At 38.6% G+C, this 25,409-nt stretch overlaps 1 protein-coding gene across 2 annotated transcripts in view; it reads left to right on the top strand.

The window, feature by feature from the left end:
* The window catches only part of SNTB1 (syntrophin beta 1), a 226,776-nt gene that overhangs the window by 92,734 nt on the left and 108,633 nt on the right, over positions 1–25,409 (top strand). For both annotated transcript variants that reach the window (XM_081266576.1, XM_081266575.1), the window contains one exon: positions 4,982–5,198. In XM_081266576.1, the coding sequence (XP_081122702.1) occupies positions 4,982–5,198 (217 nt within the window). The remainder of the gene's footprint in view (positions 1–4,981; positions 5,199–25,409) is intronic.

The raw sequence follows: 25,409 nt of genomic DNA, 5'->3' as shown, positions 1-25,409 counted from the left end.
CATTTTAAAGATTTTTGTAAAATAAAATATACAAGATACTAGTAATGTAAACACAGTGAACAAGGGCAAATTGACACACTTTCCTACTCTGAACTCACTAATAACATTAAAACAAATCAAATAAAGCATAAAGAAACATAATGAAAAAATTAACAGTTTCATTTTTGCTGTATATCAGAACAAACAGTATTTGAAATACGATGTGATTTTATCCATTTTCTACCTGCCTAATTATAATTATAACTTGTGTTTGACATGAAAACTTACCTGCCATTTGTTACATGTTGACTACATGATAGTAAAATCATTTGTATTCATTCTGATCTTAACAGCAGCACGTAATACCATATTATACATCATATATTTAATTTATTAACTATTGACTGAAAGAAATGTAAAACTATTTTAAGATCATATTTGGCTAAAGGAATTTGGATTTGAGACTAATCTTTACTTAGCCATAGATGATAGTTTGCTTTCACAGATGTTGGAAGCAAAGAATGATACTAAAATATCTTTTTACTTTCCCTTTTTATACTTATTACCTAATCTGACATCTCTAATATGTTGTTTATTATGATTACTAAATATTAATTTTTCTTTTTGGGGGTTGGGGGGACCGGGGATTGAACTCAGGGGCACATGACCACTGAGCCACATCCCCAGCCCTATTTTATATTTTTTATTTAGAGACAGAGTCTCACTGAATTGCTTACACCTCACCTTTGCTGAGGCTGGCCTTGAACTCACAATCCTTCTGCCTCAGCCTCCCAAGTCGCTGGGACTACAGGCATGCACCACTGGGCCGGCCTTTTTTTTCCCCCTCTTCAGCCTGGATAAATCTTTTGCCATTTTTTTAAACAAGAAGTTTATAGAAAACTGCAATTTGTTTTCACTACATCCTGGGTTGATATGTTTGCATCAGGAAAATTCTTAAGCTTTCAACATTCTCTCTAGTCTTCTGGGGCTCCAATTATACATATATTAGACCTTCTTGCTTCATCCTTCGTATCTCTTAAGCTTTATTCTATATTTTTCATTTTTTATCTTTGCACTACCTTCTGTATAATTTTTTCTTATCTACAATTTACTAATTTCTTCTTCTGACATGCCTGTCTATTGAAGTTTTAATTATAATATTGTTGTTGTTGTTGCTACTATTATTACTATTGCTAGACATTCTGTTTGGTTCTTTTACCAATCTGTGTATCACATTAAAAAGTAATTTCTGGAAGATTCTCACAAGCTCTTATTTGTTTCTATAAACATACTCGTAGCTTTGCAGTATATATAAGTCTGTTCTTGCTGTCAGCTTCTTGCTGTGTTAACTCTTGCTCCGGGTACCTGTTTTCTTGGGTGAAGCATTTCGATGTTATGCTAGCTCATTGTCATTAAGTATGATTCATACAGATTCTTTGAAGCCTAAGATGAAATAGCTGTTTTGAGAAAGGATTTACATTTAATTTGGTTAGGTCCCCATAGACTTGTGAAGTTTGGGACCTTCTTAAGTCAGGTTCAATATTTAATGCAAACACATCACCTACTTGCTTTCTTCCTCCTCTTCTAGGCTTCAGTTCCTTTTAATAAGGAGTCACTTCTTATCAAATCTCATGGGTAGCACAGTTCTCAGCTTGTGAAAAGTGACTGATAAATTGTGGTTGAATTAATCTTTAAATTGTCACATCTATCTGGTTAATTTATTTTCTCTGTCTTTATTCTTGGTTGGTAACTTAAAAGAAACAATCTATATTAACTGTTATTCCCTATTATGCATGTTTTCTGCAAGGCATATCTGTATGTTGTCTCTCCTTTATAAATTATTCTAGTATTGTACCATATACTGGGTAAATATCTGCTTCCAGGCTAACTTTCTGCACTCTCATGCTTCTGCCCAAAAGTGTATCAAACCACAGTTTCTGTGATTCCTCAAACCTTAAATGAATACTCTGGAGTGTTTCTTGGTCTCTGGCACTAACCTTTTGTGGCCCTGGAAATGGTGAAACCATCCTAACATCTTTTCCTTTAATTATACATAAAAGTTCTCTCTAGAGTTCTGATCTTTGATTTTGCCACTGTCTTGCTCATAGGCCACCATGAGTATCACTAGTGCCCATAGAATAAATCCAAACCTGTTAGCTTATTATTTTTGCATCCTTCATCTAAGTGGCAAAGACAGATTTCTTGAAAGAATATGATATCTACTAAATCGGACTTCACTACTTACCATGTGACTTTATATAAGATACACTTCTGAGCATTGGTGTGCTGGTATGTACAGTAATACTATACCATAAGGGATAAACTACATAAAACTGCTAGAACTCACCGGAATTAGAATAGCCATATAAGGCATTTCTTTCTAGCAGGGTTTGAAAAGGATAATAGCATATTCTTATTCGTGTATTATTGTAGGCATATCAATGCTCAATAATTTCTAGACTTTAGTTTTCTTAGTAAACATAAAGTGGAACTTTAAGTGATAATTTTGGAGCTTAAATATGGGAGGATACTTGAGGCATCCGATTCAATATTTGGCACAAGTGTTACTTCATTATCCCCCTTCCAAACTCAGGTACAACTTTCTCTTTCTTATGGAATTTCAATAAAAATTGAAAATTAGAATATATTATATAAGATTATTATTCTTATCTCTACTTTTTAAAGTCCAAGCTAGCCTTTAAGGCCAAGTTTTAATGCCACTTATTTCATGAGGCATCCCTAATTCTCATTCCTGAAATACTCATCCCACATTCTAGCCAGGATACCAATGCAACCAAAGGAAAAAATCTTCAACCAATCTCAGCTGATACTTGAATTTCCTATATGTCAAAAAGTATAACTCTGCAATGCACAAAGCTAAGCAGCGTTCTAGCTCCTACCAAAATGGTTTTAGAGATGAAAATTTTATTATCTCCTGAAGAGGTCTATTTATTTCACAGATAGCCTTAGTCTTTCCCCCTAAATTTTCTGCATTTGTTCCTAGGTACAGCTGTGTTCCTGCTTAAACACAGTGCCAGAAACAAAAATATTTCTTAAAATACCTGGTTCAATAATAATCTTTCTCCTTTTGTGACTATAACTGTGCTAACACACTGGGGACAACCATGAAGCCATGCAGTACTCCTAATTGCCCTTATATTTAGTTAAAACCTTGAAATCTTCTTTTAAAATATATGTTTGTATTAAATGATTTCTCCCTTGCCTTGTATTAATAGGGTTGTTTTTGACATCTGTGATTAAGCCCCCCAGCATACATACATACTACATGAATCTGGATATATTTCTTTTCTTATTAAAACTATTGTGAACCTGATCAGTATTTCAAACTCCTGGATTCATTTGTTTTCCATGGTTTCTTCCAAGGTACTCTATTTCTAGTATAAAACTTAGCTCATTCTATTTTGCCACATAGTTTGTGTACATTTTATGTTTGCTCTTAGGTGGGCTTCCCTAGAAGCAGAGCCTCTATCTAGGGACTGATTGACAATTCTGTGGTCTTCAGTCTTGCTATCCTCTGCTGAGGAAAAAGCAGTTCTACAGAGTGGAAGTGCAGCTATGAGTTGTTCTCTGCCAAACCATAGCAGCTGGGATACAGCAAAAGGGATCCAGACACCAAGAACATCTACTATAGACACCCTGGGTGTTCTAACTCTCCAGTAGGGAAACTACATATTGTTTTTCTTTGTATTCTCCCTAAACCTGATTCTTTTGTCTTTCGCACTAGAAGCACTAATTTGTGAACTGATTTATTAAAGATCTGGAGGAAATGTCTCCTAGTTTTCACTTATTGCAAACTATAGCCATTTGTAATTTTAACAGATATCTGTGAGGGACTTGGTCACTTCCCCTGCCTCCCCATGCAGCAGAGAGCCAGGGTGTGTGAATGACAGAAGGATACAGACATTCATACTACACATTCCAAGAATCTGGTTGCCCTGTCAACTCAAAAACTGTCTAAGGACAAATGCTCAAATTTAGAATAGGAAAATAGCTTCCACAATACCAAGACAAACACAGAAAAGGGCAGAATTTCAGTCTATCCCATTTATCTCTTACATTATATTTGGCCTTTAAATTTTTATTTATAAATTTACACACACACACACACACACACACTCACACACACATAGTTAAACATGAGAATTTTCTAAAAGAATAGTAAATGAATAGCAAAAGCCTATTTCTTCATCATCTTGACTTTTATTTCCACTCCTAAGACTATTGACTAGTATTAATCTTTTCTTGTGTGTGTATTCAGAAATTATTTAGATATATAGGCATATATATTTGCAACTTTATTTACAAAGATATAATAGCATGAGACTGCTGTCTGTTTCTACTAATAACACATCTTACGGAATCTTCTACATCAACACATCTACATCAATATCGCTTTTAAATGACTATGAAATATCTTACAATTTATTTAAGCTGACATTTTTCTAGTTTTCAGATCTGATAAATCATGTTTTTTGCTACTCAAATTGTTACCGCCAGAAAATGTGCTTTCTTGTGTTTGTCTTTGTATATATGTACTCAGCACTATTAAATTGAAGCCCTACCCTTACTTCTGGACAGAAACCTAGTCAGGGGCAGTAAACATGACTTCCAGATTTCTTGCATCTCTATTAAATAGTACATCTTCAGGCCTAAGTTATGCTTTCTCACTCTCTGCCCATTTGTTTTCAGCCTTTTCCCAGAATGCGACTTTTAATCAGAAAAGATGGATGTTGCTACAGTTGGGAAAAAGCTACAGGTCATTCTAAACCGCAGGACACAGTCATAGCAAGTTCCCAGAGCCACACTGGTATATAATTTAAATAGTAGCATAATTATGTTCAGAGGAACAGAATTTCTGAATCTTGCTCAGAATTTAAGAGGTTCAGTATTAAGAGCTTGTCTGATGCAAGTTTCTTTCAAAGACACAAATCAGACTTTCCAGAAGTACTCAGGGCCTTTCTTCTTGTCTCTTTGCTTGCAGTGAAGTACATGCGAGAAGCCACGCCCTACGTGAAGAAAGGATCTCCAGTGTCTGAGATCGGCTGGGAAACACCCCCTCCTGAGTCCCCTCGGTTAGGGGGCAGCTCCTCAGACCCTCTGTCGTCGCAGTCCTTCTCCTTCCATAGAGACCGGAAAAGCATCCCCCTCAAAATGTGCTACGTCACTCGGAGTATGGCCTTGGCTGACCCCGAGAACAGGTAATGAGAGCCAAAACTCTCCTCCTTATCTCAGCAGCTCCTTGGCCTCTGAGGTGAAGCAGGCCCTTTGCCAGGCTCTGCTCCTGATCTGAAAACTCTCCCTGGTTCCCAGAGAACAGCAAGAATGAGCCCTGCTAAGAGTGTGTGCCTCCAGCCAGACCCCTGTCCCTGGTCCACCCTCCTTCCTTGCTCTCACCTTCCTGCAGACTGTGCATGCTGAGCCCTAGCATTGGAAAGACTGGAAGGATTGAAATTAGGATCCCAACTTTCATTCTTGGCTCTATCATTGCCAGCTTATGTGACTTTGTGCATATTTCTCAAATCACGGATACCTCATTTTTGTCATCTGTAGATGGGAATAATTATAACAGAAACCAGTTGTGAGGGTTCAAAGGGGAAATCCAGGCAAAGTGCTTAGCAGCACGTGAAGGGTTAGATGAGAGAAGCCTTGAAGCTGTTTTCTACTCACCTCCCTTTATGCTCAGGAGAGAAAAAGGAGCAGCTTCAGACTACGCCTGGAGTGCTGCTTCCCAAAGTCTGTGCATGACTTTGTCACAGGATAGATGTATCACCAATCCGGGGCAACCAGAAGGAGTCCTGCCAAGTTGAAGTAAATATTTGGGGTAACATCCCCCCCAAAAAATATTACTTTAAATCATCTGAATAGAAAAATGTATGTGTTGGAGGAAAGCAAGAGACATAGAAAGAGCAGGAACTGAGCCAGGAAGGGGGGTTCTGCATGACCTCTGCATTCTCATTAAAGTGCTAAAAATAGGCTCGGCTCTACTGGTCCTTATTTATAACATGTGTGGGACAGCTGTAACCCACCCCAATAGGAAATATTTGACTAGGTTCAGAGTTGCTGACGGGGAAAAGCCAAAGGGAATAGGGCAAGGGAGAAAATTGCCTTCTTGGCTCCCAGCTTGGTGTCTTTTTCTGTTCTCAGCCAGTGAGCTCACTCCAGGGAAGCTCTAGGGCCCTACTCACCTGCCCCTCCTATGTCAGTTATGCCTGCTCAGGGCTGGGCCACTTCTGAGACAGCCAGCAAGTAGAGGCAAGAGAGGAGTCAGAACAGGCCTAAGGAGTCGAAGTCCTTTGTTAATGGACTCCCACTCTGTTCTCCATTTTGTTCCCACATGATTTCTGCCTGTTTCGTGAGCCTGCTTGCTGATCATGTGTTGCTTATCCCGAGTTTCTTCTTCCCTGGCCTCTTACCCACCCAGCCAGACAAGTCTTTTCTCCCAAGAACCTGACATGGAGGCCTCAGATGGGATGAAGTGCTTGTCTTGTTTAGGCTTTGCACTAATTCATGCCAGAAACTGCTGTCTACAGGTCCATCCAGATCACAGATAAATGCTGTTTTTTAGTGGTCTAGCTAGGGTTCTAAAGAAATCTAAATTAGTTGACCTAATCGGGAAAATTCACATAAAAATGACAGATTTCTACTTTTAAGAAAAATTGAAAGACCTAGTGATATTAGTAGAGGTTTCTCCTTTGAGAAGGGAATGAACCCTCCTAGTCACCCCTGTTATCTATTCTTAGGGGATTCCATTAATTACCTGCCTAGTGTGTTTTACTTTACCTGCCTAGTCTTTGACATTATAACCCTGCTTAGTCCTCTTGAGTCTATATCATGATCTCCATCCTATAGATAAATAATTGAGGCTAAGAGTGCTAATATAAGTTGGTAACATCATATACCTAGTATAATGTATGATTGGGCTTCAAACCCCTGCCTATAGCATGAGTGATAGCATCCAGTAGTAGCCAGTTATTTTCAGAAAATGCACAGTGACTGGAAAACTTTATTGAGGGGTCACAAAAGCTATCAATACATTGGGGAGAAATTCCAATGAGGTGATTTCTAGGATTCCTTCTAGTGGTAGACTTATATGTCATAATGTTACTCCTAGATTAGTCAATTATATTTTAAAGAATGTTTTGGTTGACATCAGGCCTGAATCAAATATTGGAAACTTCATTTTGTGTATCAAGCCTGTAGAAGAGAATAGGTTTGAAAACCTTTATGTCGGAGCTCTTCAAATCCACCTTTGTTGAACGTCTGCAGGCCTCCCACGTGGGAGAGGGAGAGCCTGCTCTACCAGGGTGTCAAAACAAGAAAGACAGAATGAAAACGAGGATTTGGCTAAGCCAGAGGCTTCCCAAGGAGACTTCAGGTGCAGATGGGTCTAAACTGTTGTTAGCAAGGAGATCATGGACGTTGGTGAGACTTCCCCTGGTTGAGGAAAAGAAGAAAATAAACAAATGTTTTGTGGAATTCCAATTATATACTGGTCAGAGTATAGCATACCATCAGAAATGTAAAATCTGCAAAACACAACTTTATGCAGAATACAAGAGACACTGCTAACACAAAGTGATTTGAAAGGTGAGAGATATAGTGAAAGCAGACAAGGCAAATGCAAACTACCAACAGCAGCAAAAAGGCCTCGATTTTGATCTTGACAAATGACCAGGTAAATTGTAGGCTCAAAAACACAAAATGAGACAAGGAAGGACTGATTTACACTGAGGCCAGAATTCACAAGGAACATTCAATAGTTAGGAATGCATACCAAATAAGACAGCAGCAATCTTTAGAGCAGAAAGTGCAAAAAAGAAAGAGACAGACATGCACTCATATTAGATAATTTAGCACACACCACTACAGGGAAGTGAAGGACAAAAGATAAACAGCACATAAGAGACACCAACAACATGATTCATAAGGCAGACTGGGATACATTGCAAAATCTGTACCTTCATAATAGAGAAAACACTTTCTTTTCAAATCTGCATAGAACATGCACAAAATTCTCCACACATAAGGTCACAAAGAAAATACAGTAAATTCCACAAGGTACGAGTAATGCAAATAACATCCTCTGATGATAATAGAATAAAACTAGAAAGCCAATAACAAATTAAGGCCTCAGAATGCATAATGTCTTTCTTCTTGGACTTTTAAGTTTTCTCCATAAAATAACTCTTGGGTCAAAGGAGAAATATGAACTAAAATTGTACCATTTCTTTAAAAATAAAAGTGATGTAAATAGTGCATGTAGTAAATATAAAAGAGAAACAAGAAGAAAAAAACAGGTATAAACTGTGTGGTCAGCTCAACCCATGGTGAAATCTTGGTTCGACAACATATACATGAATTTAAGCAAGAATTTCGTTTACTTTAAATAGCCATCCTAGGTCCTAAGTCCTCTCATCTCCATTTTATTGACAATAAAACTTCATGAGAAGTGAGACTTGAAGCCAACAGCAAATCTGGAATTCCAGGCCTGGCTGTCACCAAGCCCAGTTTCTGAATCCTTGTCCCCACTGCCTCCAAATTCTGCACCTGGCAGAACAGCTCACCTGCACTGTAAGCCAGGAGTTAATGGTCTCCTGGGTGCTAAAACCTGAGAATTGATGACAAATGCTACAGCATCTCGGGGCTAATCCTCTCAGTTGGTGACACACAGCTGCTTAGAGTTTGCATTAAAACCTCTAATGCTCAATTTCTCAAATAGAAACAGCCATAGAACAGCAGGCAAGATTGCTGCTCTTTCTGTAAAAAAGGTCACACCACAGGCACCGACTGTACAAGGACCTTTCCCTGCTCGTGGGTATCAATGATTACAGCATTTTTAAAATTCTACCTCTTACACATCTCTTGCTTTTCATATTCAGCTCTTTGCCTTCATAGCCGCTGCCCTGGTCCAGGCCACAGCCTCAGTTCCTCAAAGTTGCTGGATCTATTTCTGACTGGGTGCTTTGTTTCCCTCTTGCTCCTTCTCCATCCCCATCTACTTCACACCCTGTTAGTCTAGAGAAGGAGAGAAACTTGAAATTTACCCTTTTGATCAAATGGCTTTTTATCACCTGTGCTAACACCTGACACCTCAGTATTGCATGAAAACCCCATTAGGTTTTGGATCTTCCCCAACTCTTCAGCTCTGCGCACCTCCTCCTTTATAATCCAGCAGCCCTTAAATAACTTGTAAACTTCTACAGTTGCTTCCTGACAACTTCCTGCTCTCCCATTAAGCCTCAGCACAGGCAGTCTTTTTGGACAGGATGTCCCACTACCCCTTGTGTACACTACACCTCCATCTATTCTACAGTACCTTTCTTAATGACTTGCAAATCTTTCCTATGCCTACCTAGTTCCAGAGCTTCTCAAGCTCTGAGGTACCCTGTATTTTTATTTTAGTGCCCCAGCTCTCTGGAACTTTGGTGCAAATGTATGCATTCAAAAATATTTTGTTAATAAATTATAGATGGCATGTTTATCTACTTTGGGCATTTTTACCTTTTCAAACATTTCTTGAATAAAAAATAAAACTTTCCACTAAAATAACCTTGAGATAACAGAATAAATAAAATCATAGTTGTATGTTGACAGAGGTAGAGAACTTAAAGAAACCAGACAATCTATTACCCAAGTCTATTACTGGATTGAGAGCAGCTATACCAACATGGGCAGTTGACAAGGTGTCAGTCACGACCATGTGCTCTACTTCACACCAGAGTTCCTGTAGGTTTTCCTGGTTATAGTATAGAGAGAAATACACAACTACTCTTGGGAAAAAAGTATGCATCTCTGTTTGTGGTAAACAAATGAAAAACTCACAGAAGTTCCTGTCCTCTTTTCAAATAGTAAAGCTCCACTCAATATACTTGGTGATTCCAAGGGGTCTGATATGTTCCCCATCAGTGATGTCACCTGAGATTCAGCCACAGAAGATCTACAACTTGATTCAGTAGCATTATGAGAGTGAATTCCTCTCTAAGAGGTAGACACACACTAACCTCATAGCCACTTACAAAGGATACATGATCTCACTACATGAGAAATTTAACTGTCATAGAAGTTATTTGGTGAGTGTGGAATCAATACAAGAGGTGCTAATAGATCTGAAGAAGTATATTTTAGACAAGGAAATTGGAGGCCCTTCCTTCAGGGATGGGGTGAGCCTTGTCAAGGTGACCATTATGTAACTTTCTGCTTTGCCAAGACTCCCTCTCCTTTGAGCTGTACATAAATTAGCCTGGGGCTTCCCCATGAGGTGCTCCCCTGTCTTTTCATGGCTAATTAATCCCCTTCATTTCACAGGGTTTTTTCTTCTGATGAGGATCAGTAAATTGGGTTTTGCTTATGAAATTTAATCACTTTCTTGTCCCAGCTTCCTGATATTGCCCTCATATCACCTTGTTTAAGAGATTTAGATAATCTCAAATATTAGTTACACACATAGTCTTTAGGTGACTACCAACAAAAGAATAATTGTTTTACTAATTTAACCTTTTCCCCCCTTTCCCAGCATTTGGGGGTGCATTATTGCCATCTATATCTAATATAGAGTTCTCAGCTTATACTCATTAAACTTTGAATACTATTGAAAATTTCCATCATTGAGTTCATCTAGAATGGAGATTTGTTAGCTGCTCAAACCTGTCTTTTCTTCTCAGCAAGTCTGTTTGTGAAAATTGTTTCTCCTCTGAAGAGATTAACACAATAAGTTTGTTTTTATTTTTCATCCTTGGTTAGACAGTGGCATAATGGTGGCTTCATAACCAAAATTAATGTCAAGAGGTCATGATTGACACCACATTTTAGAAACAGAAGAAAAATGTAAAAGCAATATATAATGATATGAGGGACACATTTTAAATATCTAAAATGGAGGTACAAATGAAATACCTCCTAAGATCACTGAATCTCTAGATTTGAGGTTAGAAAATATGGGTTTGAATCTCAGTGTCATTACTTATACTCTTTTACTTTAGGTAAACTATTCAGTCTCTGATACCTAGTTCCTTACCTGTTATGATCTGAATGTCTGTGTCCCCTCAAAAATTTGTATGTTGAAACCTAACCTTCAATGCAGTAGTATTAATTAGGTCACACAGTCACTTACCCATAAATAGCATAGTGCCCTTATAAAAGAGGTTCAAGGAAGCCTGTGTGCCATTCCAACATGTAAAGACATGTAATAGATGCCACTTATGAAAAACAGGCCCTCCACTAGACACCTAGAATTCCTAGCCTCTAGAACAGCAGGAGATACATTTCTGTTGTTTATAAGTTACCCAGGCTAAGATATTTTATTATAGTGGCCTGTAAAAGACTAAGACAAAAATTGGTGCTGAAAAGTGGCATATTTCTATAACAAATAAGTAACTGCATAATGTGTGGAGGCTGGAAGAATTTTCAGGTACACTACTGTGAAAGGAGACTTAAGGGTGATTCTAAAGGTGCAGGTTCAATAGAAGAGGGGTATAAAAAATCTTCATCTTCTTAAAGATCACCTGAAGGGCCCTGGAGAGAACATTAGTAAAAATTTAACCAATAAAGGCATTTCTGGTGAAGTCTCAAAAGGAACATGATATTAGACAATGGAGAAAGGGCCATCTTTGTTATAAAATGGCCAAGACCTTGGCTGACTTGTGTTTGTGGTGTAGGAGTATTTTCAGGGATGAACTAGGATATTTGACAGAGAAATATTTAAAAGTGCTGAGGGTATGGCATGGCTTCTCTTGACTGCTTATCGTAAAATGCAAAATGAGAGAAACAAATTAAAGAGGAGATTTACAATCAAAAGGGAAGGGGAATTTAAACATTTGGAAAATGCTCAGACTGGCCATGACATAAAGAATGAAAAGTGTGTTCAGACAGAGCACAAAAGGTATGCCAAGAAAATGTTTGCTAAGAAGATAGGTATGGGTAGGTGAAGCCAGAAGCTATTATTCATCAGGTCAGTGGAATAATGACTCCAAAGGCATTTCGGAGATCTTTACAGCCTCTTTACCCATCACAGGCTCAGAATGCCCAGGCCTTGGGAACAGGCCTGCTCCTCACAGTATGGTACAGCACTTCTTGGCTGCAGGCCCAAGATTCCAAAGTGTGGCTCAGGTTGTCCCTCTAGAGGGCACAGGTAGCAAACTTGGGTGGCATCTGCATAGCACCATCTCTACTGGTACACATGGTACCCAAACTGTTGGCCAAGGCTGTCACTACCTAGATATAAAAGGATGTATAGGAGGGACCCAGGTCCCAGGCAGAGAACTTTCTAGACCATTACAGAAAGTCCTTACTAAGTCAAGACCCAGTGGGACCATGGGAGCAGAGCCACCCAGCAGACCTCAGAGCATAGAGCTACTCGCATGCAACTCCAACTTGGGAGAGGTGCAGAGAAGGGACTTCAAACCAGCAGAACTGCCACATGGGCTGTTCCCAGCAATGCCATGGGACAGGGTAGCTTCCTGAAACATCACAGTGGCAAAGCTTATAATTGGCTATGTATATCATGAATAAAAGTCAATGTTCTCTTTTTATTCAACTGTAATTTTAAAAAATAAATTAAAACAGTTACCATTGCATTCAAAACTGAAAACAAACAAACGAAAAAAAACTGTGAAATTATGGACTGTCCTCTACTACCAGAAATACCATTATAGTCATGATTTGTCTGTCTGTCTGTCTGTCTACAGTTGCTTCACAAATGAAATATTTTGTTACTGGAGAAAGGCATAAAAAGAGGTATATTTCTTAAAATGGTCTTGGTGTTTGACCCTACAATATTCCTAGTCTGCCTTTGAGAAATATAAGAAGTAGAATATGTAGTAACATTTCAACTGTTGTCTTAAAAGTGATTGTGATGGGGAAATTCAGGGGCGTTGGGTTGCATTAGTCAGATGTTTGAAATAGGAAACAAGTCCTAAATAGGAACATGATTTTTCAACATATACAATGAGTGAGACTAGGAGACATCGCTTGGTCCCACTTATAACACACCTAACACAATAGGCCATATGCTCCCTTTTTAAATCTGTCTTAAATAAAAATTTCAATGCCATCAAAATAATAAAGGCAGAGAGTTTAAATTTCAAATAAAACTACAAGATTTATGTGTTTCAAAGCAGTAGGAGTTGATTATTTATTTTGTAGCCTATTTGGACCAATCTAGGTCCTCACCACTGAGGTGTGGGAAAGTTGCCCACATTGATGTTGTTTTGTTCTTAGTCACCTTCCTGGAAGGATCTTGGTCCTCCTAGATGGTGTCCTAAGTCTGATTCTTTTTCCACTATTTCCATCTCATGGTTTTATTTTTTGACCCTTCCCATGAACGTATTTTGTCTACATTTCAACTATAATATTTTTGCTGTCCGAATGTTCCTTTTTCATAGAATTTCATTCTTATTTTCAGGATGACACATTTTTTTTTTCAATTCTTAGAGACTATTAATTAGTTTTTGTGTGTGCTTTCTGTTTCTCCATTCTGTTTGTTTGGATCCTCACCTTTGCTGTTGGAAGTTTCCTCAAACGTCTGCTGAGTCTTTCTAGTCTGTTTTTTATTTAGACTGAGAATAAGAAACCTGTTAAAACCTATGTGTGTGTGGGTGGGGCTTGTCAGTGGTGAGAATTCTTGTCAAGTTGTTGCTTGGCAAGCCTTCCTTATTAACAGGCACCTTCCAATTCTGCAAATGTCAGTGTTGGAGAAGTTTTCTCTGTGTCTGTTCATTCACTTAGGTAGGAAAGAATGATCCAGTCTCTTGCCTCAGTTGTGGATGAGGGGTGAAAAGTGGGAGAACACCCAGCTGCCAGCAGCTGGACCCTTGTCCTCAGCCCTGACCCTCTCCATGGGATTCGGAGCCTCTGCAGGTTGAGCACGGCCCAGGGGCCCCCACCTGGCTGAAATCCTTTCTGTGCCCCTTTAAGTTTGTAACTTCCTCTGCTCTACAGAGTCAGTTTCCTACTAGCTCCAGTGTTCTCTGTGCTCCCAACACATATTGGATTCTTACTTTTCCTCCTCTGTGGGGCTTATACCTACTTCATAGTCTCTTTACAAGTTCTTATAAGGGAGGAGAGATTTACATGAATGGCCAAGCTGCTGTGTTTTTCTCAATAAGAATCTCTGCATAATTTACATCTTTGTATACAATAGAGTGCACAAAAGATTCATTTTAATGAACATAAAAGCAGTTTCATAGCCTTGTTATTTTTAAGAAAATCTATTTCCTTCATAAATAAACTTCAGCATTCATACTAATTATCATACATTTTTAATCAGTGGGGTATAAATTAGTAAGGTTTCTGTAGCAACAGTAAGCTAGTTAAAAACCGTCTCTGGTTTGCCTTGAGAGAAGAAGTTGAGGAGAGGGCTCATTAAGCACCGAGCCACAGCTGCATGAAGACACAGTGCCACAGGAGCGTATTGGGGCTAATTCCTGTACTGTACACACCAACCCAGGAAAATTTCAGTTTCCCTTTCTGAAGACTCTTAGGTTGAACTTGACCATCTGGGAGCTGAAGGATTTTTGCTGATGTAGAGTCTCAAAATATAGGTCTTGATCCTTTGCTCTTGATACATTAATTGAACTCCATTTGGTTTGCAAATAGCTGCCCCAGGATTTTCCAGCTGAGTTAATGAAGCCTTTGAAAGTAACCTCAGTGCTACCATGATAGCTATCACCTACACTAACGGTTCCACTAGGGGAGAGGGGGCTTCACAGAGGACCTCTGTCCTCCCTTTTTTCCACAGGTGTGGAATTTTGTTTTCCATAGTGGGGAAAGGTTGGTTTGGGGCACTTAGCTCTACAGACACATTTAAAGCAACCCCTATTTGGACATGTAATGCATGTGTCTATTGACAGACGCTTCCTGTGCTCCTAAATAATATCAGAAAAGGAATTTTGACATCACTGATATGTTAAATCTGATTGAGATTGATATCTTTTTTTTAACTTTAAGATGGACTATTTTGATCCTCTAAGTTCTATAATAAATGTCTTGTTTGTCTTTTGTATTTACCACAGCTCTCAGGACAACACATAGAAATCACTAAATACAGTCCATATTCTATCTGGACACAGGTGTCACCCTTGAAGGATTAACTAGTGAATGTTTAACGGGGACTTTATAGAAAAGAGTAGCTATTTTAAAGGCACCAACAAGAGATAGGGAAGTGCCCACGGCTCAGCAGGAGCAGGAGCCTGATACCACCCCTTGGCCTGAGAAGCAAAGGGAGCAAGTTTCTGTGACCTTGAAGACAATATCTTGGGAGAGGGACAGTGGCTCAGTGGGGGCTGAGATAGGTCCATACCACAACCTTACTTTTCTCCTGGCCTGGAATCTTCTGTTGATGCTTCCAAGTAGCTATACACAAAAGGAAGCCAGAGGCTAGGGGATCTAAGTGATGCCATTTTCCCTATAGAATTTGACCTCTTGGAGCACAGAGCAAGGAAAGAAAGGCAGATAATGGATCTAGAGGGGAAAAAAATCACAAAAGTCTATCTACATTCTGCCTTTTTGAAAATAGTTCTGATATATATATATATATATATATATATATATATATATATATATATATATAAAAAATACGAGTGATAGCAAGATGTAAGAAAGTATGGTTCACCCAGACGCTTCATTCCCTAACACTGTTGGATAAGAACATTATATTAGACAGCCCCAGAACAATTATGAAGGTTTCTATTTAATAAAAAGGTGTCATGCTCCACCTAGAGTTTTGTTAACGATTTTTTGTTGTTGCTGTTTTGTTGTTGTTGTTGTTGCTGCTGCTGCTGCTGTTTGTATTATTCATTTTAGGGATTGAACCCAATCCTTTCTAAACTTTTTAAATTTTGAGACAATAAATTTATTGCTGAGACTGGCCTCAAACTTGTAATCCTCCTGCATCAGCCTCCCAAATCGCTGTGATTGCAGGCATGCACCAACACGCCTGGCCCATTTCTTGTAGCCACCATGTTGTAAGCTTCATAGGGAAAGGATAATCAAGAGGATTCAAGCATAAAACAGAATTTGTTTTAGTGGAGCTGGAAGCCACAGGGTCAGTGCAGCAGGAGGGGACAGGGCAGCTTGGCCCTGGAATGGGCTTGGTAAGGACTGTTTGACTCTCCTTGGAAAGTGTGGAGGTTTACAGAAACTTTCTGCCATATGACAAAGCTCTAGGCTGGAGAAGGTACAGGTAATAGTGCTGCTGTCACCATTCCAACCTGGTTTTGACAGTGAAACATTTATAAATAGGCATCACATAGACGGTGAGCTATCCGGAGAAGAAGCAGGTCCACCTGAGAAGTAGCCTTTCATCAGTGGGAATCAAAACTCTTGGCTGCAAAATTTTAACATTGACTTGCTCTCACCAAAAGTGCCAAATTGTTTACCCTTTGGTGCACACTTCCAATGTGGTGAAACACATCTCCATTGTGAAACACACAGCATATGCCAAGTAATGCAATTTGTTTTCATGGCCTGTGTTATTAAACATTCAGACAATCGGAAAATGCTTCTTGGTGTTACCTGCAAAGGGAACACTAGATCCGGAAGTTAGAATTCATGGAGGTGTTTTCTCAAACACTCTTGCAATATTTTTTTTTTACCACATGGATTGTGCCGTCATGAAAAGATGATTGACTTTCAGGCCAGACCAATCTGGCTTTGATTATTAGATTTTCTACCTATAACCCAGGTGATTTCAAAAAATTTAAATTCTTTGAATTTTTAAAGACTATATGAAATAAGGCTGACAATTTATGTATATACTGTTCTTAGAATTAAATAAGTCAAGAGCTAGAGATACAGCTCGATGTACAGTACTTGTCTACTGTGCATGAGGTCCTGGGTTCCATCCCTAGCACTGCAAAAAAATAAAAATAAATAAATAAATGAGTTGATATATGCCTAATGCCTGGGACATAGTAGGCACTTAGCAAATATCATCTCTTCCTGTTTCCCTCTTCTTTGAAAAATGTTCAACCCTACTAAGAATACTAAAAGATCATTCCAATGCCATAAGGATATGTTAAATTTTTTTAGTTTTATTAAGTGCTGGGAAAGCCTGAGTAAAATATTGAGTTGAAAATTATCAAACAGCTGTTTCAGCAGATGAAAACCACACCATGATTTTATATGTTTCTGTCTGATCCTGTATCTATAGTAGGTGACAGTTTGAAGAACTGGGTCAGTTTGCAAATAGCATTTTTAGATTAATTTCTCCAGGAAACACAGAGATAGGCTTTGAATCACTAAAAAGGTGTAGAATCCTACCAAGGCCACATATGGTTATATAGAAATATTCCAATAAGCTTTGCTGGCACAATTCTGTAGACTGCTGCTAGATATGAAGAAAGGAGAGTGGCATATAAAACAGGGTGCATGAGCTGGAGTGGAAATTTGAACTAGAACATTCCTGGTGATATCAGAGTAATCAGCAGGATCCTGTGTGCTTCCCTGTGCATCAGGTGTCCAGTCTTATAATAGGTGCTGTTCACAGCACAGAACATATATTTTAGTCATATTTTCCTACTTCTGCAGACTTTCTTCTCGCTCCATCTACCTTCCCTTTCTGAATCCTGTGTAGCATTACGTATACACTATTTTGAGTCAGATACTTACAATTTTTTCTCTCCATGAAAGAAAAAAATAATTTACTGGTATATATATATATATATATATATATATATATATATATATATATATATATATACACACACTAGCATTGAGCTAATTGAATAATGAAAACTCAATAAAAACTAATTCAAATGTTTTCTACCAATTAAAATGATGCAGTATTCTGGAAGATTAAAATATTATTAGTAAATTGCATCTTGGAAACAATACAATTATGGGTTTTTTTAAGTGTTTAAGGACATTTTAGTAGGTCTAACCAATAAATATTCATTCTTAAAATATCATAAACATCGTCTAAATTACTATTTAGGGACATTGAGAAAAAAGACCAAGGAATTTCTCCATTATTGAAACATAAAACATTTGAAATCATTTCTAATACTTTACTACATGATAATGTTATAAGCCTGAGCACTTCTAAAAATTATTAAAGTTATTCCATGTCACTCCATTGCAAGTGGATCTTTTGATCTGCTACAAGTTTAAAAGTCACTGAAAATACAATTGAGAAACATCACTTTGACTTAGCTAGTAACATTTGACCAAGTTGTGAAGTAAGGACAACAGAAGAAGAAAACCAAATGTGCAAAAACATGAAAGTGGGAAGCAAAACTCATAATTCTTAAGAGTATGGAGCTTTGGACTCAGACAATCTGACTTTGAATTCAGGCTGTCAGGTCCTCACTGTGTAAACTAGGACATGAAACTGATTTCTCTATGCCTCAATTTCTTGTGTAGAATGAAGATCAGGTAACTCACCTCACAGGGTACTGTCAGAATAAAGGATATGATCCACAAGAGGGATTTAGCAAAGATTTTTTTTATGGCATATGCGTTCCATAAGTGTTATCAGTTATTACTAGAGGAGGAGTAGATTACATAATTGAAAGTAGATTGGACCTCATTATTGATTAGGAAACTGCATATTAAAATGAGATTTTATTTCTCCAAATTAGAGCAGCAAAATAGATAGTTTGTTCCCAAGGGTTGGCAAGACAGTGAACAAACTGGTACCCAATAGATGGGAATACGCATCAGTTTTGCCTCTCTAAAAAGCGGTTCTTGATGAGAGACAGAAGTAGACTGTAGAATTTAAGAAAAGGAAGATACGTACATGCAGCTCCCCCTGCCCTCTTCTAATTTTTTTTAAGTTCAATTTTTTTTCTTCTTTTTTTTATTGATTATTTAAAGCATTACATAGCTCATGATATATCATCTTTCATACATTTGACTCAAATTGTGTTTTGAACTCCCATTTTCACCCCAAATACAGATTGCAGAATCACATCTGTTACATATTCACATTTTTACATAATGCCATATTAGTGACTGTTGTATTCTGCTACCTTTCCTATTCCCTACTATCCCCCCTCCCCTCCCCTCCCCTCCCACCTGCCCTCTTCTTATGAGGAGACATTTTTTCATCATTGTCATTTGTATACTCCATTACCTGAAGGCCATTTACCAGAACATTCTCTGAACATTCTCATTTAGGTATTATATTTTGAAAACCAAGATGAGATCCAAGTAAACTGAACACACAAAGACCTCCCTCCCATCTTTGTATAAAGGCTCCTTATTAATCCAATAACAGACACTACTTTTCTGTAAGTCCCTATAGACCTTTGAATTGAATCTCTACTTAATAAAAACATCCTTGTGGTGTCCATTATAAAAGAAAACAATGTTTACAGCAGCTGAGAATTATTGCTGTCTTAGAAGTCTATTTGTTGCAGATTGAAGAGAGTATTGCTTCAAAAACAGAAGGGCACAGGTTTCAGTGCTGCCTCTCTGGGATCCTGGTACTTTATTTTACTTTTCTAATCTTCAATTAATCTATCTATAAGATGAGTATAATAGATCTGCTTTTCAAAATTGTTACACAGTTTAAATGCCTTTCAAAATGCACAGCCAGTGAGATGGGTTTTACAGGGAATATATAAAGCCACTGAATGGAAAAGGCACACCTTCCACTCATGTGGATTTTATCCTGAATTTTTGCAGAATAGATTTGTTATAAAGTTCATTTACAATGTTTTTAAAGCTAAATCATGAAGTTTCAAACATATTGATGCTTATAGTTGTTTTAGATTAAAACAACTGGACTCAGCACTAAGTTCCAAGCTCAATATTTCAACAATTAAAAGTTCTCATAGAAATTTATTAGAAGATATTTATGGAACGGTATTTAGAAAATATTAGCAGTCAGAATAGAAAGGAAAAGGAACCAGTCTATATAATCTAAGCAGAAAAGGATCTAATATAAGGAATTAGTTGCCTACAAAACAAAATCTTAATACATTTTTATAAACCAATCCTATAGTTCCTGTCCTGATAGTCAGCATATATTAAGAATCTAGTCAAACTGATTCATATTTACTGAGAGACACCATTCTCATTAAGTAAGCAATGAATCTTTAGTAAATGATTTTTTATTTCCCTATTCCATATATATATTTTTCAAACACAGCCTAAAAGATGCCATATTATTTCCTTTGTATTTTAAGTCATCCAAGCGAACAAGCTTGGCCCAAGGGGAACTGATGAAAGACCACTGTGCCTTTTCACACTTAGGGTGTGTGAAAAACTTCCTTTGTTGTTATAGCTCCTGCTTTTAGAGATTGTTATTATTTGTGGCTGAACCTCTTTCCCACATGGTCTTTAATTTTTATTTATGCATTTAATTTATGCTGGGGATTGAACTCAGGGCACTTAACCACTGAGCCACATCTTCAACCCTTTTTGTATTTTTATTTAGAGTCAGGGTCTCACTGAGTTGCTGAGGGCCTTGCTAAGTACAGAGACTGGATTTGAACTCATGATCCTCCTGCCTCAGCTTCATGAGTTATTGGGATGACAGGTATGCACCACTGCGCCTGGCTCCCTCAGGGTCTAGAGGATACTTTTGTTTAAGAGAAATCCTTGCTTCTGTTTGCCTCTGCAAAACACCTGCACACATACATGTAATTCTACCATAACCAGATTCTGTCACAGCTAAAAATCCTAGAATTCCTGTGTATGTTCCTGGCCTTTCTTCTGCTTTGCTAACATAATCACTTGCCTTTGAAGACAGGAGTGCTAATCATGGACAAAAAGAACAGAAACTTGAGGATCGTTTGCTCCTGTATTTGCTCTAACCTTTACCCTTTCTCTCAGATTTTCATCTGATTTGACTTCTACTACTATAATACTCAGACTTTTACTTTTTAAAAATCTTGTCCTTGCAGTGTCTGTGTGCAAATAAAATAGGTAATAGGTGTTAAAATACTGCATAAGCTATTTAGAGGCTTAAAGAGGTCCTTGCATCTTCAACTCCATCACTGGGGCCTAAACAAACCCACAGCCTGAAGCTGTTCAGCAACTGTGTAGTATAAGCTTTCCTACCTGGACCCCATGTGTCACCCCTTGGTAGGTGTTACCATGTGGTACTTTTGCATCTATCCCTGACTTTATTTGATTGGCATCTCATTGTCTTGTGAGCCCCATGAGAGGAACAAGCTTATTTTCTTGTGCTCATCATACTACCCCCAGCATCCCGCCCAGTGACTGGCTCAGAGTAGGCTTTGAATAAATAATCATTGGATGAACGACTTACCGATGAATGGGCTGATGGGTGGATGGAGGAAAGGGAAATACAAGGAAGACCCAGGAGACAGAGATGAGCTTCTCAGCCTCTAGTGCAACATTCCTATATCTGCATGCTGTCCTGAACAGCGCCAAATTTTGTTGAGAATTTCTTCAGCTGTGATCTTTGCAATGCCTTGGAAGTTCCCCAGGAGAGTCTTGGTCCCCAGATGGAAAAAATCTCTTCTTTACAAGGATTGTGTCAGCCAGCGTATTAGGTTGCAAAAACCGTGAGGCACCATTTAGGAGGAAAAATAGTCTCCAACTCTCATCACATGTAGTATATCTGATTTTGTTTTCCAAGGAACCCAAAATGTGACCTCTGTTGACCTCTTTGTGAGGATTGGGTAGCTTTGGGATCGTCATGAGTAGCCTGCCTCCTTCTTGAACCTGTATTTCCAATTGCAGTTATAGCTCTTTAGCTTTGAATTCCTTGTCCTGAAGAGCCTTAAATTACAGCCCTGAGTGGGTGAAGGGAACAGAGGTTAGCATAGAGCTGACCCTGGAGCCAAGAATTTGTAATGAGGCTAGAGGGCCCTGGCTACAGGCACTAATGGGCATCTGACAGTTTGTGCTGCTCCAGATTGCCCAGTTGTCCCTGCACTGACACTGTCCTGCCCTGCACTGTTTGAGAATGGCTTAAAACCATGGGAAATCAAAATCCAGTCTGCAAAGGCACTTCAGGAAGTTCCAATTAGGAAAAGAGACCAGCATGGAATTTTCAACAGAGAGAACTGGATGCACAGAATGGGTTACACTGGTCAAGGAGGAGGTAAAAAGCTAACAGGGAAAGATGAAGCCACCAAGAGGTCAGCAATGGCAGGAAGCCCCTACCCCTCTTAAGTGAAAGGGACAAAATGAGAACAAGGGATGCTACCAACATCCTGAGGGCAGGACCACACAGCAAATGCTGGACTCAAGGTGGGCCTCTCCAGGAAGCAAGAGCCACAAGAAGATGGAGATCCTCTTAGAGATGCCATGTTAAGTGGTCAGTGGGGAGCAGAGGTGCCAGGGTCTTCCCTTCCTCCTGTCCTCCAGTCCCTCCCAATGCCTTTCATTGGCAGAAGGCATATGACATAGAAGCCTTAGGCAATGTCCTTCCCATGGTGCTGAGCAAAGTCAGGAGAAGTGCAAGAAATGGATTTGAAGGCAAACAGGCCCAGAACAGGCCCAGGAAGACATCTAGTTATTTTCTATATTTCTAGTGCCTAGCACACAGTAAGTGCTCAATAAGTATTACATTGAATGGATGCAAGGCATACATGCTTAATACTGTGTTTATGAAACAAGTTATTTTACCTCTTTTAGTGTATTTCAGAACATAAAATAGAGACAACATGAGGGTCACTTCTTGACCTAACAAGTAGAAAACATGATCTTTGCTGTCTCGTTAGAGCTCTGTGTCGTCTTGCAGAGCTTCTAGTCTCATGATGGAGGCTTTTCAATCAGTAGCTTAAGTCACCCTGATCCCCAGCACTGATCCCAAAAGTCACTCTTCTGAATGAGATCTTAATTTTTAATGGCTTAATATCATTCATTTGTTTCTTTGGAAGAGTACAAAAAAAAAAAAAAAAAACTAATACATTTCTAATTGACGGCTTTGGTCCCAAATAATTGCACGTTGCTCTGGGATATCATTTTAAATATTTAGTGATTTCTTAATGATGTATTTATTTATTGTTCAATGAATAATACATGCACGTTTGTTTAATATTCAAAAGATACAAAGGACATGGCGTGAAAAGTACATCTGTCTTTAACTCCTGTGTCTAAACCACCTGGTCGCCTCCCCAGAAGCAACTATTGTTACTAACTTTGAACATTTAAATGTCAATTTGAGACAATAATTATTGCCCTAGAATTTCCAGATGGCAGGTGTATCTGTTTCCTAGGGCTGCCGTAACCAGTTATCACAAACTAAGTGTCTTAAAACTATAGAAATTTATTCTCTCGCAGTTCTGGAGGCTAGAACTAAAAAAATCAAACAGTTAGCAGAGTCATGCTTCGTCCAAGGTCTTAGGAAAGATTCCTTCCTTGACTTTTCCAGTCCAAGGTGGCTGCTGGCAATCCTTGGCATTCCTTGACTTGTCCCTAAATCCTGCCGATCTCTGCCTCTGTCTTCACTGGCTCCTCTGTATATGCATGTATGTGTCCTCTACCCTTTTTATGAGGACACCAGTCATTAGATATAGGGTCCACCTAATCCAGTGTGACATCATTTTGTAACCTTTTGTGTCTGCAAAGCTCCTCTTTCCAAATAAGGTCATATTCTGAGGCTCTGGGTAGATAAGACTCATGGAGAGATACTATTCCCGCCTTTTAGGTCAGGTAATGGTGCATTTCAAATATCTCTAAGGATAAGACCCACAGGTAGAAGAGGGAGGGTATTCAAGGGTTAAAAAATACAGATTCCTGGCCCCACCTGAGACCCATAGAATCGAAACTTCTGGAGAATGGGTCTGGGAATCTGCAGTTGAACATGTTTTCTTGGCAAGTCTAATCATTAGGTAAGTAGGAGAAATGGTCTTTTGAAGCACCGCTCCCAAAGTACAAAACTTGATCTCTGTCAAAGTAAGTTCAAACACTGGCTCTATCATTTATTAGTTAAGAATCTTGGGCATTTGCATTTTATCTAATGCTTCCCCACTTTAGTCTTTAATCTGTAGAATGGTAGTAATGATACTGTCACCTGCCCTGTAGGGTGGCTAGAAATGGCAAAAAACATCATGAAAACTTTGAATGCTGCAGAATTGAAAGAAGACAGAGCTGAAACCGTAATCCAAAGTGAGGAGTCTACGTCTACTCTGTCCTTTCCACTGAAACCTGGCTTCATTTGGACTTCAAAGAATTGTCCTTAGGATCCTTTTAAAGCCCTGGGTCCTCACAGGGAATTTTAAATTTGATTATATTTTCCAAGTTGTAATATATGCACACTTACTAGAAAGTGCTTAGTAATTCAGCAATGTGTTATTAGACACCACGGTGACCTCTTCCTGGAACCAACCGTCATCTCACTACCCACCAACCCCTAAGGGACTCACTTCATAGGCCTGTTATCCTTAGCCCCACTCAGACATCACTGACTCTGGGGAGATTTTCTGCTTGCCTCCCTCAAAACAGAATCATTACTGCTGTGATTCTGGGAATCCCTGGCTACCATGTTTCCAGCACTTGATGTAATAAGGGAAAGGCAAAAAGTGATAGAATCTGGATTAAGTCCAGCCCTTTCTGACTCCAAACCCCACATGGCATAGAACCATCCCATTACACTTCAAATTACTTCCCAAGTTTCCCTTAACACCCTGTATAGAGTTAGGGAAAGATAACCTATTTCCCCCACTTAACCAAGATCCCTAGCCTTCCATTACAAAGAACAACCACCCACATTGCATTTATTTTTGCATCCCAAAGCCTAACAAATGTATGAAGATGTTTCTCAGACTGTGATCCTAGACCAGCACCTTTAGCATCCTAAGACATTTATTAAGATGTAAATTCTCAGAAGGAGGTCTAGGAGTGGGACCTGGTGATCTGTATTCTGATAAACCTTTTTGGTAATTCTGATGCATAATCTGGCCTGAGATCCACAAAGATGACACTTTCTTTTTTTATTATTTTTAATTAATTTTATTTTATTTTTTATGCAAATAGAGCACAACTTTTCATTTCTCTGGATGTACATGATGTAGAGTCACACCATTCATGCAATCATACCTATACATAAGGGTAATAATATCCATTACATGAGGGTAATAATATCATCATTTCCACCCCCCACTCCCCTTCTACTTTCCCATCTTACCTCTGCTCAATCCAAAATTCCTCCATTCTTCCCTTGCCCCACCCCATTATGGATCAACATCCACTTATCAGAGAAAATATTTGGCCTTTGTTTTTTTTGGGATTGGCTTACTTTTCTTAGCATAATGCTCTCCAACTCTGTCCACTTACCCATAGATGCCATAATTTCATTCTTCTTTAAGGCTCAGCAGTATTACATTGTGTATATATACCACAGTTTATCCATTCATCTATTGAAGGGCATCTAGTCTGTTTCCACAGTTTAGCTATTGTGAATTGAACTTCTATAAACATTGAGGTGGCCACATTACTATGGTGTGCTGATTTTAAGTCCTCTGGGTATAGACCTAGGAGTGGGATAGCTG

The sequence above is a fragment of the Spermophilus citellus genome (assembly GCF_964194105.1).
Source record: "Spermophilus citellus genome assembly, chromosome: 14".
NCBI lineage: Eukaryota > Metazoa > Chordata > Mammalia > Rodentia > Sciuridae > Spermophilus > Spermophilus citellus.
This window is presented reverse-complemented; position numbering and strand designations above follow the sequence as displayed.